The 21,064-nt window shown below is 41.0% G+C and overlaps 1 protein-coding gene across 1 annotated transcript in view; it reads left to right on the top strand.

Moving 5' to 3' along the window:
* Positions 1 to 20,573, top strand: part of LOC132778477 (palmitoyltransferase ZDHHC11-like) — a 28,328-nt gene extending 7,755 nt beyond the window's left edge. The window contains exons 3-9 of the mRNA XM_067470146.1: positions 2,027 to 2,205; positions 5,197 to 5,298; positions 10,220 to 10,344; positions 11,688 to 11,843; positions 14,339 to 14,460; positions 16,799 to 16,851; positions 19,430 to 20,573. Coding sequence (XP_067326247.1) covers positions 2,027 to 2,205; positions 5,197 to 5,298; positions 10,220 to 10,344; positions 11,688 to 11,843; positions 14,339 to 14,460; positions 16,799 to 16,851; positions 19,430 to 19,445 — 753 coding nt within the window. The 3' untranslated portion in view covers positions 19,446 to 20,573. The remainder of the gene's footprint in view (positions 1 to 2,026; positions 2,206 to 5,196; positions 5,299 to 10,219; positions 10,345 to 11,687; positions 11,844 to 14,338; positions 14,461 to 16,798; positions 16,852 to 19,429) is intronic.
* Positions 20,574 to 21,064: the final 491 nt, after the last annotated feature.

Here is a 21,064-nt window from a genome sequence, read left to right as displayed (position 1 = left end):
AAACGTAATGGACCCCCTAAAAACGAAACGAGTTTAGAAACATATTTTTCCGTTGTTACCCAGCCCTACTATTTAATACTTTTTCATGTTTATATTTGCTATGTTTTAAACTGTGATCCAATTGTGTGGTTGTTAGCTGCCTTGAGTCCCCACCGGGAGAAAGGCAAAATATAAATAAAGCAAATAAATAAAATAAATATACAATTGGGATTTGAGATGAATGGGACTGCATTCTGTACATACATATTTGACAATAAAATCGTTATGGTTCCTCCAACCCATCTCTTTAAAAGATGAATGGCTTTTCGCTTGATCCATTACTGTATCTAGGACATTAAGATCGTCCGGGGAGGCCCTGCTCTCGATCCCGCCAGCCTCACAGGCAGGCCGGCGGGGATGAGAGACAGGGCCTTCTCAGTAGTGGCCCCTCGGCTGTGGAACGCCCTTCCCGCAGACATTAGATCGGCCCCCTCCCTGCTGGCGTTCAGGAGAAGAGTAAAGACCTGGCTCTTTGAACAGGCGTTTAATTAAGCAGTGCAACCAACTGATTTTGGAACTTGGAATAATGGACGAGGAGATCAGATTATGACTTTACTGATGAGACGTGATGGATTAGTTATATAGATGTATAGATGTTATATTGATGTACTGTTATATTGTTATATCGATGTAGTTGCTTTAGTTACTGTTTTAAATGCTAATGTTGTGCACCTTGTATATTGTCCTGGCTGTAAACCGCACTGAGTCGCCTACGGGCTGAGAGAGTGCGGTATACAAGTAAATAAAAAAAATAATAGTAAGAGCTCCTTCATGTTTTTGATTGGTTGAGTTCCCAAACTTGCAAACAACAGTATTGTCTAGGAAGCGGCCCAATGTTGGCATTCCTTTTATAAATAACTTTAGTTTGAACTTTCTGGGAATTTAACTTACCAAGGGAAATAAATGTGCAGTTTGTAATTATTTATACTGCATATCCACTACTGCAGGGGTCCTCAAACTAAGGCCCGGGGGCTGGATGCGGCCCTCCAAGCTCATTTATCTGGCCCTCACTCAGGGTCAACCTAAGTTTGAAATTATTTGAAAGCACACAACAACAACAACAACAATCCTATCTCATCAGCCAAAAACAGGCCCACACTTCCCATTGAAATACCAATAAGTTTATATTTGTCAAAATTGTTATTCATTTTAATTATTGTATTGATTTTAAGTGTTTTTTTTTTTTTGCATTACAAATAAGATATGTGCAGCGTGCATAGGAATTCATTCATTTTTTTTTCAAATTATAATTCGGCCCTCCAACAGTTTGAGGCCCTCTGTTTAAAAAGTTTGTGGACCCCTGCATTGCCCAGGTGTCATTGGGACCACTGCCTGCCAACTTCCTCCTTTCTCCAGCTCTGAGAAGGCCTACTTTAGAATGTTTCCATGGCGACATTCTGGTAACATTGGGCATGCTGTTTTTGTGACTTTTCTTTCTCAGTTTTACTCATACACCTCCTCCCTCTCCCTTTTCCTACTATCTTTTCTCATCCCTTGCTTTTCTTCATACACCTTCCCTGCTCTTGTTTATTTTCTCTTCCTTTCTTTCCTTTTTCTATTTCCCACCCTTCCTTTCTTCCTCCCTTCTTTCTTCCCTTCTTTCTTTTTCTTTCCTACTCTGCCCTCATATATTGTGCCGTTTCCTTTCTTTTGCTTCCTTCCCTTCTTTTTCTCCCTCCTCCCTTTCTTTCCCTTCTTTTTCTATTCTTTCCCCTTCTCTTTTCTTTTTTTTCTCTCTTCCCTCCTTTCCTTCATCCCTTCTTTCTTCTTTTCCTTTTCTTCTTTCTCTTTCTTTTATCCTCTCTCTCTCTTTACTTCCTTTGTTCCTTCCTGGCATTCAGAAAACGATAGCAAGAAAGCAGGGTCCTTATTCTTGTTGTCAGCTCCTTTGTACAATGTCTTTTGGAAACGAGTGTAACGTAGCAAACATAAATAATTCAGTCTGGTGTCATCTCTTGTTCCTATTCCTTAAGTTCATTATATGCAGGTGATTGGCATAATTTTTGTGCATCACTTAATCGCTCACCTTATTGCAGTTACTATTGATCCAGCAGATGAAAACATACTGGCTAAGAAGAATTATGACAAACCTATGCCACTTTTTGACAGAAGCAAATTTAAACATGTTATTCAGAATCAGCACTGCTATCTCTGTGAAGTTGACGTGTAAGTTTTCCACATAGTAGCATAACTACTTAGTCTTATTAGCTAATTTCCTAACCTAAATATGGTTAATAAAGCCCCGACATGGTTAATATGGTTAATAAAGCCCCAAACACACACCTCTCTCCTCCTAACGCAACCATTTCCTGGCTGGTGAAAAGTGATAGAAGAGAAACATTTAGCTATTTTCCTGTTATTAGAGGCTGTGCAATAAAACAATCTGCAGGGATTTTTGAAGGATCCCAGAAGAAATGGTAGATGCCTCTTCTTTCCCATCCATCAAACTACAAGAGAGGAGATTCCATCTGAACATTAGGAAGAACTTCCTGACTGTGAGAGCCGTTCAGCAGTGGAACTCTCTGCCCCGGAGTGTGGTGGAGGCTCCTTCTTTGGAAGCTTTTAAGCAGAGGCTGGATGGCCATCTGTCAGGGGTGATTTGAATGCAATATTCCTGCTTCTTGGCAGGGGGTTGGACTGGATGGCCCATGAGGTCTCTTCCAACTCTTTGATTCTATGATTCTATGATTCTATCTATAGGAAAATAGCTGAATGCTTATCTGCTTTCCACTAACCAAGAAATAGCAGAGTTTGGAGGCCTGAAGCTGAGAACAGGTTGTTTCAGGAAAGTAGTTACATGCGATACTACAGTAGTTACAACCTATTATTATATGTCCTATAATAACTGCATATTAAGAAATTGCTACTTCTTCTAAGAAAAAAAGAATATTTCCTATATTTCCTATAGATGGATGGGAAACGCTCAGTTTTCAGAATGGAAACTCCAGGCAGTTCCCAAGTTATAAACAAGATAGATTCTGTAGGTTTGTTCTTAAGTTGAATTTGTATGTGAGTCAGAACAGGTGCATTTTTGAAGTGGCTGGCGACTAGGATATATATGGCTGGCGACTAGGACGCAGAACAATGGCTTCAAACTACAAGAGAGGACATTCCATCTGAACATGAGGAAGAACTTCCTGACTGTGAGAGCCGTTCAGCAGTGGAACTCTCTGCTCCGGAGTGTGGTGGAGGCTCCTTCTTTGGAAGCTTTTAAACAGAGGCTGGATGGCCATCTGTCAGGGGTGATTTGAATGCAATATTCCTGCTTCTTGGCAGGGGGTTGGACTGGATGGCCCATGAGGTCTCTTCCAACTCTTTGATTCTATGATTCTATACACACACACACACACACACATACATATATACATACACACACATATTTATATATATACACACACATACCATATATTCCGGGGTACTAGACGACTGGAGCTATAAGGCGACCCCTCAACTTTTACATACAAAATAGAGAGTTGAGAATATACTCACCGTTTAAGATGACTCCCCAAACCAGCCAGGTGGTTTCTGTCCTCGGGCCTCTGGATTGCTTCCTGCACCGCCTCCAGAAGGGCCTCCAGTGCTGCTCAGGCCACTCTCCTTCTTGGCCAGGACTTGCACGAAGCGCCTCTTCTCCCGTGAGACAATGTTGTCTTGCAGGAGAAGAGGTGCTTCTCGCGAGGCCTGGCTAGGAAGAAGGAGAGCGGCCTGATCAGAAGGGCCTCCAGCGCTGCTCAAGCAGCTCTCCTTCTTCCTGGCCAGGCCTCGTGTGAAGCGCCTCTTCTTCCGCAAGACAATGTTGTCTCACGGGAGAAAAGGTGCTTTGTGCGAGGCTTGGCCAGGAAGAAGGGGAACGGCCTGAGCAGCGCTGGAGGCTCTTCGGATCAGGCCGCTCTCCTTCCTGTCCAGGCCTTGCGAGAAGCGCCTCTTCTCCTGCGAGACAATGTTGTCTCACCAGAGAAGAGGCGCTTCTCGCAAGGCCATAGTATGTAATTTTATTATTATTTTAACTTTATACCCGGCGTACTAGACAACCCCCAAAATTATATAAGGTTTTACATGCCTAAAAAGTCATCTAGTACCCCGGAATATACGGTACATATTTGCATATGCATGCTTTGGATAGCATAGGGAAGGGTGGTGTTTGTTTTGCTATCTGTGCCCGTTTAGAAGATTTTACCTTACGTTCTCTCCCTGTTATAATTGAATTTTGAAAATTTAGACTTGTGGAAACAAGGATTGGTGAAAAAGGTTCAATTGAGACACCTTTCCCCCATGATAACTCTTTCAGGAGTGAATTTCCCTTCCTAGGGGCAGATATCTCTCACTTCCTGTTTTATCACCCCTGTTCTTAACTATGAGTCATTTGTAAATTGGATATTTGTAACTCAAGAGTTGCCATTCCTGACATTCAACCAAAGCCTTTTGGTTATTTATTTATTTACAGCTTTTATATTCCGCCCTTCTCACCCCGCAGGGGACTCAGGGTGGATTACAGTGTACACATATATGGCAAACATTCAATGCCAATTTTTGACATACAAACATATACAGACATACCCAGAAGCTATTGAACTTTTTCTGGCCGCCAGGGGAGCTGTCCATCTGCGATGCTGATGAAGCACCTCCACATACCCCGCATGCTTCCCTGCTGGAATGCTTTGCCGGAGTCTTCTTTATGGCCTCATAAATCAGTTAATTTAGCCTCCCCATACTTTTAATGTGGTACCTTATTTTCCTACTTGACAGATGCAACTGTCTTTCGGGTTGCAAAGGTTGACAACAGGCTACACACAATTGGTTGGAAACCCACTCCAACCCGGGCTGGCTTCGAACTCATGACCTTTTGGTCAGAGTGATCTTAATGCAGCTGACTCCCAGCCAGCTGTGCCACAATCCTGGTTATACCAATGGTTCATGCTCTGAGATGCTACATTGTGGGAAAAGGTGAATTGATCATAAAAATAAATATATTTAACTGTTATGATTTTGATTAAGTGCTTATGAGTTTATGTGGTGCTAACTGGAATTGTATATGAGCCGTGTGCATTATCTTTTATGACTGAATAATCCTTCCAATAACAATTCATGAAATTTATCCTCTGTTCGAATGCATTCTCATGAGGCTTGAATTTTATTTCACTTTTTTTTTCTCCCCAGTGGACCCAAAACTAAACACTGTAGTACCTGCAATAAATGTATTGCAGACTTCGACCACCATTGCAATTGGCTTAATAACTGTGTTGGAAGCAGAAATTACTGGTAAGCTAACGGTAGAAGCTGGGAAATGTTTATTGTCTAGAAGGCTGTAATGCAGTGGAAGGTAGAGGGACAGAATTTATCCTCTCCTTCCCCATTGAGTCCATTTTAGTCCTGAGGGAATCTATGTCAAACTGTTGGCATAAACAATTAAATGGATATGTTTATTAACTAACCATTTCTCTAACCTGCTAATCACTTAGGGGATTAGCAATGAATAGCAGATTAATAACCCCCCCCCCCACACACACACACACATTCTGTGAGTTCACTTTAAGTACAAGATTTTTTTTATTTTGTTCTTTTATTTAAAAATAGCAAAAAAAGTTTGATTTCAGTACAACAATATACTGCATTTTCTGGCATATAAGACTACTTTTTAACCCAAGAAAATCTTCTCAAAAGTCAGGGGTTGTCTTATACACGGGGTCGTCTTATACGTGGGAGTAGTCTTATACGCCGGGAGTCGTCTAGAGCGGGTACTGAAACTTCCAATCCAGATTGGAGAATCTGTGATTGCTGAATATGGTGGGGGGAGCTCAAAAATGGCAGTGGCCGCGTCCCTGCCATATGCAGTGACTGTATGAAAGCATTAAGGGTGACACCATACAAATACAGTAGAAGAAAATCCATTCATCAGAATTTGTGGGCTTAATGCGGTCCCAATGGTGAGGTGAAGGGGTGCCTCACCAGGAAGGTGTAAGTGAAGGTTGGAGCAAGCTGCAGGCATCCGGGGTGCCCGGGGTATGGAAAAAAGAGATAGAGTGGCTCTGGGCCCAGAAAAACACACCTCTTTTACCTGTCTCGCCCGCCCTTGTATCCTATTACCATACGTCCTCCTCTGCTGCTCAGATCTCGCTCCTGAAGACTGCAGTAAAGTTGCGCATGTGCGAGATTTGAGAGGCAGAGAAGGTGGTACCGTGATAGGGAAATTATCATATTGAAATCAAATCTGATGCTTTTAAACATTTTATTTGGTGTACGTTGGAAGAGGGGTCGTCTTATATAGCGAGTATATCCCAAACTCTATATTTTAACTGCAAAAGTTGGGGGTCGTCTTATATGCCCAGTTGTCTTATATGCCGGAAAATACGGTAATAAGTTATAATTTTATAATTTTATAATTCTACTAGCTGTGCCCTGCCACGCGTTGCTGTGGCCTATAGTAAAACTGATCAAAGTTGAGGTAGATATCTGGACTATTATGAAAGAGAGGTCCCTACCTATTCCTTCCCCCTTTTCCTCCCCCTTTCTCTCCTTTCTTCCATCTCTACTTCTTTCTTTCTTTCCTTCTTTCACTACTTGGTTTCATCCTCCTCTCTTTCCTTCATTCCCTCCCCCTTTCTTCCTTTGCCTTTCTTCCCTCCCTGTTTGCTTCCTTCTTTCACTTTTTATTTCCTTTTATTTTACCACCATCATAACAATAACAATAATGCAATGCATTGCCTCTGGGACCTGACACCTCTCCCATTCCCCCTAAAAGGGACTCATAGGAATAATAGCATCATCATAATCATAGAAATAACAACCTTTACCCGCCATGTGTTGCTGTGGCCAACCTTCCCTCTTTCTCTCCTTCTTTCCCTCCTTCCTTCCTTCCTTCCTTCCTTCCTTCCCTCCCATCTTTCCTTCTCCTCTTCCTTCTCTATCTCTTTCCTTCCTTCCCCCTTTTTCTTTCTCTTCTGGTCTCTTTTCTTCTCTCTTTCCTTCTTTCCTTCCCTCCCTCTTTCTCTACATCTTCCCCCTTCCTTCACTCCCTCTTTCCTTCCTTCATTCCCTTTTTTCTTTCCATCTCTCCTTCCTTCCTTCCCCCTTTTTCTTTCCCTCCCTCTGTCTCTCATTTCTTCCTTCTCTACCTCTTTCCTTCCTTCCCCCTTTTTCTTTCTCTTCTGCTGTCTCTCTTTCCTTTCCTTCCATCTTTCCTTTTCTTTCCTTTTCTTCTTCCTTCTTTCTCTAACTTTCCTTCCTTCCCCCTTTTTCTTTACCTCCCTTTCTCTTTCTTCCTTCTTTCCTTCCTTCCTGTCTTTCCTGGATTTTGACAGGGCGGGAAGGGGCGGGGTGGGGTTTGGAGGTGGCGTGAAGTAAAAGGAGGTAAGATTGGGGCAGGGGAGTGATGGAGCGTGGGGTTGTGTGTGTGCGTGCGGTGGCGGGGGCAGTGGGGTTGTGTGTGTGTGCGGCGGCGGGGGGAGTGATGGAGCGTGGGGTTGCGTGTGTGCGTGCGGCGGTGGGGGGAGTCATGGAGCATGGGGTTGCGTGTGTGTGCGGCGGCGAGGGGAGTGATGGAGCGTGGGGTTGCGTGTGTGTGTGCGGCGGCGGGGGAGTGAGGTTGCGTTTGTGTGTGCGGCGGCGGGGGGAGTGATGGAGCGTGGGGGTGTGTGTGTGTGCGGCAGCAGGGGGAGTGATAAGCGTGGGGTTGCGTGTGTGTGTGCGGTGGCAGAGGGAACGTTGGCCGGAAGGCCGTATGCGCGCGCCAGGGAACTTGCGGCTGGGCGCCAATGCACATGCTCAGTTGTTTTGCCTTTTTGTGAGTGTGTTGTTGTGTTGTTTTTCATTTTGAGTAGATATGTTTGTACCTTGTGGGTTGTGTTATGGGCATGGGAATTTTGGTTAAGTTTCGTTGGGGTTTTTTTTGTTTTGTTGTTTTGCCGTTTTGTGAATGTGTTGTTGCGTTGTTTTTCATTTTGAGTAGATATGTTTGTACCTTGTGGGTTGTGTTATGGGCATGGGAATTTTGGTTAAGTTTCGTTCTGGGGTTTTTGAGTTTTGTTGTTTTGCCGTTTTGTGAGTGTGTTGTTGTGTTGTTTTTCATTTTGAGTAGATATGTTTGTACCTTGTGGGTTGTGTTATGGGCATGGGAATTTTGGTTAAGTTTCGTTCTGGGGTTTTTGAGTTTTGTTGTTTTGCCGTTTTGTGAGTGTGTTGTTGTGTTGTTTTTCATTTTGAGTAGATATGTTTGTACCTTGTGGGTTGTGTTATGGGCATGGGAATTTTGGTTAAGTTTCGTTCTGGGGTTTTTGAGTTTTGTGGCTCCTTTGGATGCCCTTAACAAATTTATATATATAGATGGTTACATCATATTCATTATAGTAAGTAATTTTGTTGAAGCCCCCTGAATTTCCACAATGGGGCTATGCTGTCAATTCTAGATTGGGATTTCTTGTCCTCCATGACAGCCATGAGATGGTAGGGGAAGTTGTTAGAAATTTGGAGGTTTGTTGCCACAGTTTGTAGATGACACTGAGCTTTGTTTCTCCTATAGAAAAAAGTTAGTTTGCTAAGTCACTGTCAATTTTCAGTAATGGAAAGGATGAGGGCAAGCAAACTGAAGCTTATCCCAGACTAGCTAGAGTTTCTCCTAATCATACAGAAGACAGATAAGGAAACAGGGATACAGTGCTAGTTTGTTTACTAAATTTATGTGCCGCAATAAAAATACTTAGCGGAAAGGTCATGGGGGTGTGTGAATTATGTCTTCAAAGCATCAGATACACAAATATATAAAGAGTTACTGGAATGAATGACAAAACAAAATAAATTATGTAATTACTGTGCGCTACTTAACAAGATCATTCTAAACTAAAATCGAAAGCATTATCTATTCTTGGATAACCACTTAATTCATATTGTATGTGAACAGGCACAAACAGTGCAAAGTACAAATACCTGGCAGGTTTTTTAATTAACTCTTTCACACTCTGTATCATGAACATAGGCACACCTGATTGGTTCTGCTGGACCTCTCAGCGGCCTTCGATACCGTCGACCACGATATCTTTCTGGGATGCCTCACCAGAGTGGCCCTTGGGGCACTGTTTTACAGTGTCTCCTGTGCTTTCTGGAAGGTTGTACCCAGAAGATGTTACTGGGGGGACACTTGTTCAACCTCACAACCATTGTCTTATGAGGTTCCTCAAGGTTCTGTACTGTCCCCTATGTTGTTCAACATGTACATGAAGCCACTGGGGGAGATCATCCGGAGTTTCGGGGAACGATGTCATCTGTACGCAGATGATGTCCAACTCTGTCATTCCTTCCCACCTGTTACTAAGGAGGCTGTTCAAGTCCTGAACCAATGCTTGGCCACTGTGACAATCTGGATGAGGGCTAACAAATTGAAATTGAATCCAGACAAGACAGAAGTACTCCTGGTCAGTAGCAAGGCTGAACAGGGCATAGGGTTACAGCCTGTGTTAGATGGGGTTACACTCCCCCTGAAGACACAGGTTCGCAGCTTGGGTGTGATCCTGGATTCATTGCTCAACCTGGAACCTCAAATTTTAGCAGTGACCAGGGGAGCATTTGCGGAGTTAAAACTTGTGCGCCAGCTGCACCCATAACTTGGGAAGACTTGGCCATGGTAGTCCATGCTCTGGTTACATCCCATATAGACTACTGCAACGCGCTCTACATGGGGTTGCCTTTGAAGATGGTCCAGAAGCTCTTGTGAGTTTTTTCGGGCTATATGGCCATGTTCTAGAGGCATTTTCTTAACCTTAGGTTGTAAAATTGCCACCCATTCTGCATAGGCATATTTTTCCCCCAAGAATTATAGTATGGAAAATCCTTGGGTGTCAGAAAAATAGCTTTGTGGGCCATACTTTTCTCATCCATACTGTCAAAATGTGCAAAATGTGCAATTACTGCTGTTAAGTTTAAAGAATAGCTTCAAAACACTCACAAATATGACAGGACGGTTATTAATTGATCTTAAATATATGCATTTTTATTTAAGAATTACTTGTATTATGCAGGAAAAATTACATAGCACTTTGTTTGCAAAGAGAAGTGTGTCCGATAGAAACAAGGAAAAGCATTTACATCAGTCCCTGTTGTCGCCTGTTGTACTAATAGCACTGTGCACCTTTTTTTCTCTGCAACTGTATAATTCCATATGCTAGCAAGAATTCTTTGTGTTTTTGTATAGGTTTTTCTTCAATGCTGTTGTATCTGCTACTGTTGGGATCCTTTTACTGATTTTGATGATGCTATATGTCTTCATCCAGTATTTTGTGAATCCGGCACAACTCCGCACATCGCCTCAGTTTGAAAGTATTGTTCAAGTAACTTAAAAATAATATTTTGCACTAATGCAATCTAATACTACTAGAGGGAAAGAAGAAAATGAGATACAACAATGTCAATTATTTAAATAACCAATGCACATTTATATAATAACTTGTTTCATGTTCAGTAGTGATACCAGTTTAAAAATGGGCCTTGGAGCAAAGAAAAAGGCAGCAGCCATGCCACAAAAGACAGATATGGAGTCTGTACTCATTTCTTAGATAATATCTCTAAGTACCCACAAGGGGACTCAGGGCGGATTACAGTGTACACATATATGGCAAACATTCAATGCCAATTTTTGACATACAAACATATACAGACATACACAGAGGCTATTTCACTTCTTCTGGCCGCCAGGGGAGCTGTCGCTTTCATCGTCCATCTGCGACGCTGATGAAGCACTTCCGCATTCCCCGCATGCTTCTCTCATGGAATGCTTTGCCGGAGTCTTCTTTATGGCCTCATAAATCAGTTAATTTAGCCGCCCCACACTTTAAGGTGGTACCTAATTTTCCTACTTGACAGATGCAACTGTCTTTTGGGTTGCAAAGGTTGACAACAGGCTACACACAATTGGTTGGAAACCCATTCCAACCCGGGCTGGCTTCGAACTCGTGACCTTTTGGTCAGAGTGATCTTAATGCAGCTGACACTCAGCCAGCTGCGCCACAATCCCAGTCCTTCCATGGAGTAACCATATACACTGGATGCACTTCACAGTATGAATTCCTTCCTATGGCACCTTTGATGGAATGTATAATTGGAAAACCTCCAGATGCAGCTGTATTATTTTATATACTTCACATCATTTCATCCATTTCTACTACATAAACAAATGAGTATGTTATGGGGTGACATATCAACAGTGAAAAAATAGGGATTCAAATATGTAGAATTCCTCCTTGCTTTAGGCATTTTTTAACATAATGGAAAACCTTCTGAGAAGAGGAAGCTGAATAATATGTGTATTGTTTGTTTAGTGGGGTTTTTTGGGGGGCGGGAGGCTGTTTCCATGATAGTAGAATATGAACACTGTAAACATGGAAAGACGAATCACACACACGTGAAATTTTCAAGAAAATAGCTTTTTCTGAAACATAATGTATATCTTTAAAAGTTATTTTGCCATGTAAAAATATTTTGGTCAAGATGTCTTGCTTCACTAAGTCTGGTTGCAACAGCCATTTAGAAAAGAGCTATAGAACTTATCTTATATTACCACAGGGGAAAGGGTAAAATCCACCTATAATAACTTGCTTAAAATATATTAGATAATTGCAATTTGAATAAAAATGACATTTCCCCTCTACTTTTTGTTTCAATAGGTGTCCGTGGAAATGACACTTGGTTGGTATTTCTTCCTCTCGCCCCAGTAGAAACAACAGCAGTTGCGATTTTGGCTTTAGCAACATTAAGTGTGGTTCTGGGATCTGCATCTTTCCTCCTTGTTGGACATTTACTTGCGTTTCATCTCTATCTCTGTGAGTAAAAGAGTTCTTCGAGGTGTTTTAGTTTTTAATAGGAACAGGGATCCAACAGGAAATAGCAGTGAACTGCAACACAAAACTTATTTATTATTATTTTTATTTATTTATTTATTTACTGCGCTTATAGACCGCTGTTCTCAGCCCAGGGGCGACTCACAGCGGTGTACAACATGTAGAGAATAAGGTGCAAAATTACAAGACATAATCTAACAACAAACTAGCAATAGCAAAACATCGTCATCAACAACATCAACAAACTCAATATCAATAATACAAATACAAAAAAAAGTCATTTGAACAGCAAATAATAGATTGGTAATTTTAATAATTAGCTTTATTGTAGGCAAGGGTATCCAGAGTCCGTTTACTCCATTCTTTGTTACTAGAGGTGAGATGAAGACAACTCTGGATTTTGCTAGATAGTTTTTCCTAAGTGTTAACCTGCAAGTTAAAGTTCCCCTGTGTGCATATTTGGTTTCAAATGGCCAGGTTATTTACAACAAATTCCTGAATGTCATGGGGTTTTCTTAGTCCAGCAATTTTCAGAGGTGGATTTGGCTGTTCCTTCCTCTGAAGTATTGGCAATACTGCAGCACCTGATATGCTTTGTCAATCTTGAATTTTGCTGAGCAATCTGGGTCAGTGTTATGTTAGAGGCGTGTCATTAGCTACTTGAGTGGCTAGCCTGTCTTTGAAAAATAATGAAAGAAATGAAACACACTGACCCTTCTTCATTACATCACTAGGTGGCAACAAAAATTGCCAATACAACACAAGCAGTAAGACTGACTAATAAAAAGAGCTGTGATGGTACAGCCACTGGCATATTATACTAACATTTCTTCCTGTGTTTGGTCATCAGCAGGAGTGGGGCTGATGTAGGGTCTAGTCCAGACATGGGCAAACTTCAGCCCTCCAGGTGTTTTGGACTTCAACTCTAACCATTCCTAACAGCCGGTAGACTAGCCACTCAAAGAGCTAATGACACACCCTTAACATAACACTGACCCAGATTGCTCAGTAAAGTTCAAGATTATCTCCTTGCTTGAAAATATCAGCATTATCTCGGTTTCAGGGTTCTTCATATCCTTTTGCTGGAGAAAGAAACTATAATGACACTAAGTTGTTGTAGGTTTTTCAGGCTATATGGCCATATTCTAAAAACATTCTCTCCTAAAGTTTTGCCTGCATCTATGGCAAGCATCCTCAGAGGATGCTTGCCATAGATTCAGGCGAAAAGTCAGAAGAGAATGCTTCTAGAACATGGCCATATAGCCCGAAAAACCTACAACAACCTAGTGTTTCCAGCCATGAAAGCCTTCGACAATATAATGACACTTCTTCAGTTATTGCCACTTTTTTCTCCAGTTACCCCTTGACTGTGCTGCCAGTAGCCAGAACAACAGGGTAAAGCAGCAGCTACATAAATACCTACAATCATTTGTCGGTGACTTCGGCAGCACAGCAAGGCAGGAACAGATCAATCACAGCCACCTAGGCTATAAACTACTTTATTTTACAGCTATATACATTAGAAGTTACTTAACACTCAGCACATCGTAAACTTGCTTCTTTATCGTTTGATCGTAACATCGTGAACTCTTCAACTGTTATCAGTACTAGTCCACACCTCCTGCATTCCAGAGTGACGTATGATGTCCAACGCTGCGTCCATTTCTTCTACACACTTGATTTATGACCTCTCTAGGAATGCCGTTCCCTCCATGGTTCAGTTAATTCTTTCCATACAGGAATACATTACACTCGGCACATAGCTACTGCCTTTTAAACATTCATGCATACTTTGAAATCTACATTATAAATTGCAAACAGCTTCAACATCATTTATAGAAGGCATTGCTAGAAACCTCCAAGGTTTGTGGCCTGTATTTCTATTAATATAACTTTTTATCTCAGAAAAAATGGAGTACCATTAATGTATTAATTTAAATTAATTTTGCTTACGTTTTGTGACTGATTTTAGTGGTACTCATGTCTATATTGATTCTCAGTTAGCAGAGTCTGAAATGGCTGAAAACCTGAAAAAAAACATTTTGCCCCAACTTAATGGTACACACCATTTCCTCACATGATGAAAATAGGGAAAATGAAATGGCTACATCTGGAGGCATCGTTGTAATAAAAGCATATTAGTTCTTCTATTTCTTCTGGGTTATCTGGTGAGAGGATAAATCTCTTCCAACATACTGGTCTGAATCCTATTTGTCCCAACCTAAAGCAACTCATGAAAATGCTATGGGTCTGCTCTGTTTGGGACTAATAAAAGGATTCAGGTCTATGGCGTCCATTTTGCTTGTTTTAATATGAATGGCATTCTATTGAAATCCACATCAGTGATCGTTAATTCAGATTGTATTTATGGATAAGGTTCATATGTGCCAACTTTAATGTTGTTCACCTGAACTGCAGAGCACCCAGAATTTATAGTTTTCCCATTTAACAAAGGAAAATAATTCCTGTGCATACAGTGAGCAACAAGATGAATACATATGAATACATGACTCAGCATCGATCTAAACAGCATACGATACGTCAGGAACCGAACACAGAGACAACATCAGACCAAACTTGCAGAATGGAACCATTACAGGTAACTCTTTATTATTACCCTTCTCCCTCTTTAGTGTCCCTGCTATTTACAATGTTCTCATCTTAAAGATCAGGATAAAAATAACATAATTTTGAGATTTCAATGACATTTTTCATAGCCAAACTGGTAAAATACAATCTAGATTATACTACTGTTGGATGGATTTGTCACTGATTGTCAGACTGAAACCAGAGTTCTCACCAATGGTTCCTCCTGTAACTGTAAAGACTTATTCTTGATCTGCATGTCCTTTCACAATGAGAACATCAATTTCCAGGTGGAAGGCGGTCCCAAAAAGGGTTGGCTTGATGTGCCTTTCTCTTGACACGATTCTCCCTTTTGCCCTCAATTCGTGCCTCTTCAAATTCCACAGCACTGTTGGTAACAACTGACCTCCAGTCAGAATGCATGGGGGCCAGGGCTTCCCAGTTCTTGGTGTCTATGCCACAGTTAGCTATAAGCCCATCTTTAAATCTCTTTTGCTGTCTATCAACATTCTATTTTCTATTCTTGAGTTGAGACTATAATAACTGCTTTGATTAGGCATTCGGACAACGTGGCCAGCAAAGTTGATGGCAGAGAATCATAATTTCAGTGCCAGAAGTCTTTGCTTCTTCCAGAACACTGGTATTTGTTGGCCTGTCTTCCCAAGATTTGCAGGATTTCTCGGAGACAACACTGATGAAAATGTTCCAGAAGTTGAGAATGTTGTTTGTAGATGGTACACGTTTCTCAGGCATATAACAGCATTGGGGGGACAATCTATATCTATAAAATGCTCTGTGCATAATTAGTACCTTAAAAACAAAAGAATCAATGAACAAAATCACATCAAATTTGGCAACAAAACATCTTACCACACACAAGGAGTGACCATCACTCGAAACATTGTGATTTTGTCATTTGGGAGTTGTAGTTGCTGGGATTTATAGTTCACCTATAATCAAAGAGCATTCTGAACTCCACCAATGTTGGAATTGAACCAAACTTGGCACACAGGACTCCCCTGACCAACAGAAAACATTAGAAGGGTTTGGTGGGCATTGATCTTGGGTTTTGGAGTTGTAGTTCACCTACATCTAGTGAGCACTGTGGACTCAAAAATGATGGATCTGGACCAAACTTGGCATGAATACTCAATATGCCCAAATATGAACACAGATGGGGTTTGGGGGAAATAGACCTTGACATTTGGGAGTTGTATTTACTGGGATAAATTATAAATTCACCTACAATCAAAGAGCATTCTGAACCCCACCAATGACAGAATTGGGGCAGACTTCCCACACAGAACCCTCATGACCAACAGAAAATATTTAAGGGCATCCAGTCCAACTCCCTTCACCAGGGCAAGAAAACGTAATCAACACCCTCCTGACAAAGAGCCATGGAGTTTGGGGAAAATAGACCTTGACTTTTGGGAGTTGTAGTTACTGGGATTTATAGTTCACCTACAATCAAGGAGCATTCTGAACCCCACCAATGACAGAATTGGGGCAAACTTCCCACACAGAACCCCCATGACCCATAGGGGTGGAAGCCATTCTGGGATTTCGCAAGGATGACTTTTAAAATAGGTAGAAGTAGAAGTAGATTTGCAAAGATTGTTGTGAGGATTTTTCCCATGGAGATCGAAAAGAAGATACCTGAAAAATTTCCAGTCAGTTCTTTCCCCCTTTTTGAAAAGGGTAGTGATAGAGGCCTCCTTCAAGTGTGCTGAGATTTTCTGGGTCACCCACACGTTTTCAATAAGCTGCTAGAGTTTTTGTGTCTGCTCAAATCCACCCTCTTTCAAAATTTCAACAGGGATCCCATCAGGTCCACTGGCTTTTATGCATAGAAAACACTATTTTCTGCACAGGTGGTATTTTGTACATAAGAGATACTAATTTTTGTATGGAACACCAGCATACAAATTTTGCACTGAGTAAATTCCAGATTCTGAATAGACTTGAAAAATGGGGTTTAAAAAAAGTTTCTTCCTGTGGAAAGAAAATTGCTAAAATTATTAATTTCTTTATTGAAAAGAAAAATAGTGAAGAATTTTATCTTTAAAATTCACCTGAATATAGATGCTAGATTCCCAGTTGCTATAGTCATTGTCACTTTATTTGCAAAAATATATTGGGCAGAGCTGATTTGTCTTGATTTAGAGCGTGAATTGGTAATTTGTGGGACCTGCACAATAGAGTTTTGCATCTCTTGACACTGAATTCTAAATAATATTCTGAAGATATATTTCTGCTTATTTAATCCAAGCTTAAAATTAAACCTCACAAAAGTAGCATCTGGTGGATGGGAGAGTAAGTATCTAATATATTTGTGTTACCATTCTTAGGAGTTACCTGAAGTAAGACAACCAGATAGCATTGAACCTTCCTCCATATCAGAGTAAGTTAATAAATGCATTCGTAATGTGGGATTGTACTCTAGCAAGTGATCAATAGACACGTAAAAGTATTGAACAAAAGGAAAATCTCTTTATTTGTTAACTACATTTATTAGTTACATTGGACCTTTTCCTTCAGTAAGCTCAAGTATACTAAGCCTGTGTTCAGATAAACTGAGAGAGGGAGTTTCGATGCTTCAAACAAGGCATAACACTCACATCATGGTGCTCAGTTAGCTCTTCTTATCGGATATGTGTGGAAGAGATCAGTTCAGGCATGACAATGGGGTAATACTGCTACAATGGTATAGCTGTGCCTCATTTTGTTGACACAATAACAATGGTCTTAATAGCATAAACAAGTGATGCAGCAAAGACAGTCATACATTTCTTTGGTCAGGAGCCTCTGGTGGCGCAATGGGTTAAGCCCTTGTGCCAGGAGGACTGAAGGTTCAAATCCGGGGAGAGCATGAATGAGCTCCGTCTGTCAGCTCCAGCTCAAGTCACTCCTGACACACACAAAAAAATCTTTGGTCTGCGTGGGGTGCTCCAGGCTTCCCAATAGCTCAGTAAATGTTAACACATTCTGTTTAGGTATTCTGTTGTTTCACATGCAACTTTAACATTATGATCAGTGCTCTTTAGTGTTTACCCGTTTTGGGTCCTGAGATGCTACTGAACAATAAACTCCCATCACGTTTGATTAACCGCCATGCATACTGAGTATAATGGGAGTTGCAACCCAATGGCATTTGTGGCTCTGATGTTGTAAAGTCAGCCATCCTATCCATAAGCCTTGATTCTTAATTGTATCTTATATCATGGCCTTTTGTGCAATGGACCATTGTAACTGGAGGTGATGGGATCTGTAGTCTAAAACATCTGAAAGGTGCCAGGTGGAAAGGCACCTTTGGAGATATACAATATAAGACAGTTCTAGCCCAGTATTTTAAAATGTAGCTTCTTTACATTATAAGCTATAATAATAATAATAACCATCATCATCTTTATTTATACCCCGCCATCATCTCCCCGATGGGGACTCGGAGCAGCTTACATGGGGCCAAGCCCGAACAACATATTACATCAAAATAAAACCAAAAAGTAAACATAAACAACAAGCAACATCATCAAAATTACATAAAAGAAAGAATATATATATAAAAACAAAATAACATTACAATAAACAAAAACACAGTCGAGGTAATAGTGGGCGGGCCACATGTACAGGATAAAATGTTAAAAACTCTAATGAGATAAAAATAAGAGCAAGTTATTTGCAGGGAGCTCATAAAGACACACAGGGTTGTAAAACTAAACTTCCCATTTGGGGGGAGGGGGGCAGCAGGTTGAGGGGAATCAAGCAAAGACGGAGATCCTATGGCTGGATCGACCGGGCAGTGGGGATATCCAGCTGCCTACCCTGGATGGCAAGGCGCTACGCCTGCCATCATTAGTAAAGAGTCTGGGAGTCCTTTTGGACCCTCTGCTGAAGATGGAGGCCCAGGTCTCTGCCGTTAGCAGAACCGCCTTTTTTCATCTGCGGCAGGGTAGACGGTTGGCCCCCTCCCTGTCCAGGGACGACCTAGCTATGGTGATCCAGGCCACGGTCATAAGACTGGACTACTGTAACGCCCTCTACATTGACCTTTCTCTGTCAGTGATCTGGAAGTTCAAGTTGGTACAAAATGCAGCTGCTCGGCTTCTTGCAGGAATGCCGATGAGATGCCACATAACACCAATCTTACTACAGCTGCATTGGTTACCAATTGAGTACCGGATCACTTTCAAAGTGATGGTATTCACCTTTAAGGCCTTGAATGGTCTGGGGCCGATGTACCTGAGGGACCGCCTCACCCCCTACCAACCCCAAAGATCCCTCCATTCTGAGGACCAAGATCTATTGGAAATTCCCAGTGTCAAGGCCTTGCATCTAACAGCAACCAGACACAGAGCCTTTACAGCAGTGGCACCATCACTCTGGAATACTCTGCCACATGAAGTCCGTGCCTTGCGGGACATCAGCTTTCTGCAGGGCATGTAAGACATAACTGTTTCGACAGGCTTTTAATGTTTGATATTGCTATTTTTAAATTGTTTTAAATTGCTTTTAAATTTTGTTAGATTTTAGCCATTCTTGTAAGCCGCTCCGAGCCCCAGGGGAGTGGCGGCATATAAGTTCAAATAATAAATAAATAAATAAATAAATAAATAAATGTACTCCAGTGACAGAAGCATTGAGGGGAGCAATAGTGTCATGTTGTGCACCTACTCGCCGAAGGCGCAGCAGTAGAGCCAGGCTTTAAGGTTCTTTTTAAATGTTTTTAGTGTAGAGACTTTCCTGATCTCTCCAGGTAATGAGTTACAGAGTCGGGGAGCCAAAAAGGTGAAGGCTCTCTCCCTTGTGCCCACAAGACGAGCCTGTGAGTTTGGCGGGGGGGGGGGAGGAGGGCCTTTCCCGAAGATCGAAGGGTCCGGGTTGGTTCATGGAGAGACACTATACTAAGACACTGCTCTTTTAAAATAATAGTCACAATATAATAATAGCAATAACAACTTGTCTTTTCATTTGCTTCTTAGATCACTTCCTGTCTGACTTTAATTACCAGGAAGGGCATCGGGAATGGTCAACTCCTCTGGATATTATTTCCCATGTGTAACATTTCCAGAAGAAATGTGCAGTGGACAATACTAATTTCTACAGAAAGATTACAGGATGTACTTGATCAACGAAGTTAAAAGGAAAAATTGCAAGTCAGTTGCAACTATGTACTGGTTGAGTCCAAATTGGGCTCTGAAATTGGCTTTCCACCTTTTAATACTTCAGACATTAAGATGGTGCTATTTCTATAGAAGGCTGTTCATAGTCGAAAGTTAATGTAAAGAACATTTTGGTAATGTTCAATGTTGTACTCCAGGACTATGTCTGATCAAATCTGGACACTGACATTTTATGTGGTGTTACACTTAAGGATGTCCTTTTCAGTAACAGGCCATATCTATCTGATACCAAATGGTTGGAAGAGAGCAGTTGAGTAAGAATTGTCAGGAGCATGCCTGCATCATCCTAATAATTTGACATTTCAAAGACAACATTGGTTTCCAGCAACAAATAACTACCCAACCCTGCCTCTGTTTATATGGAATAACTGTCTTTTCATCTTGTTGTACTTCAAGTAGGAATAATGTCAACTGAAGAATCTGCAGATATCTGTGGATGGCCATGCACAGATTATTCTTTTTATATAAAACCAGTAACAGCTAGAGCTGCAAAGGAGTCCGATGGTAAACGGAATCTTCCTCTTCTCACAGGGAAACAGTCAAATGGCCGGAAAATATGTAGGAGAAGATAATGGGTTTTTGGAGGATTCCTGAAAGGGAACCATTTTGAGCTTACCAGTGAGGGGAACCTGTTTGAGAAGAACAGGATTATCTGATTTTCCAAAAATGCGTTTGCTTCAAGCCTTCCTGCAAAAAGTCCTGCGTCATAAAATGTCTGCTGGAAAGCTAATCACTATCCCAAAAATTAGTTTTGGAAGAAAATGTATAAGTGACCTCTTATGAAATGGTTTCTGACAAATAAATTTTATGATTTAGTTGCATCTGAGGGAGCCTTTTAACAAAGTGACTGAAACAAAATGTAGGATTCTGTATGTCCTGTTCTTATATATAAAACTGGGACTTATTTATTCGCACAGGATAGTTTTGATTTACACGTTTTATTGGAGAGGGTTCTTTTTTCTTTAGACAAAGAGGTTTTGTAGGTGATAACATTACAAAAGGAAATGTATTCATTTTGTAATTTTCGTACTTTTAATATGAATTATTTAAAATAAAAATTAACTTTTGAAATATTGAAAGGAAAATTACTTATGAAGTATGTGTTGCATTATAATGGTTGTATATTAGTAAACTGACCAGCAACAAACTGCTTTGTGGCAAGAAATGAAACAAATCCCTTCCCAAAAAAGAGGAGAGATATGAGAATCTATTACTATGATCTATCTATCTATATAAAAATGCTCTGTTCATAATGAGTACCTTAAAAACAAAAGAACCAATGAACGAAATCACACCAAATTTGGCATCAAAACTGGGAGATGGCAGTGATGAAGCGCACGAGAAGGAGGCTAGAGTGCAAATGGAGGAAATCTCAAGGTGTTTCCGACCGAACATGGGCTAGAGCCTCACTTAGGGCCTATACCGCGGCTATAT

The sequence above is a fragment of the Anolis sagrei genome, chromosome 6 (genome assembly GCF_037176765.1).
Source record: "Anolis sagrei isolate rAnoSag1 chromosome 6, rAnoSag1.mat, whole genome shotgun sequence".
NCBI classification, from domain to species: domain Eukaryota; kingdom Metazoa; phylum Chordata; class Lepidosauria; order Squamata; family Dactyloidae; genus Anolis; species Anolis sagrei.
Note: the sequence above shows the minus strand (reverse complement) of the source record. Positions and strands in the feature narration are given on the sequence as shown.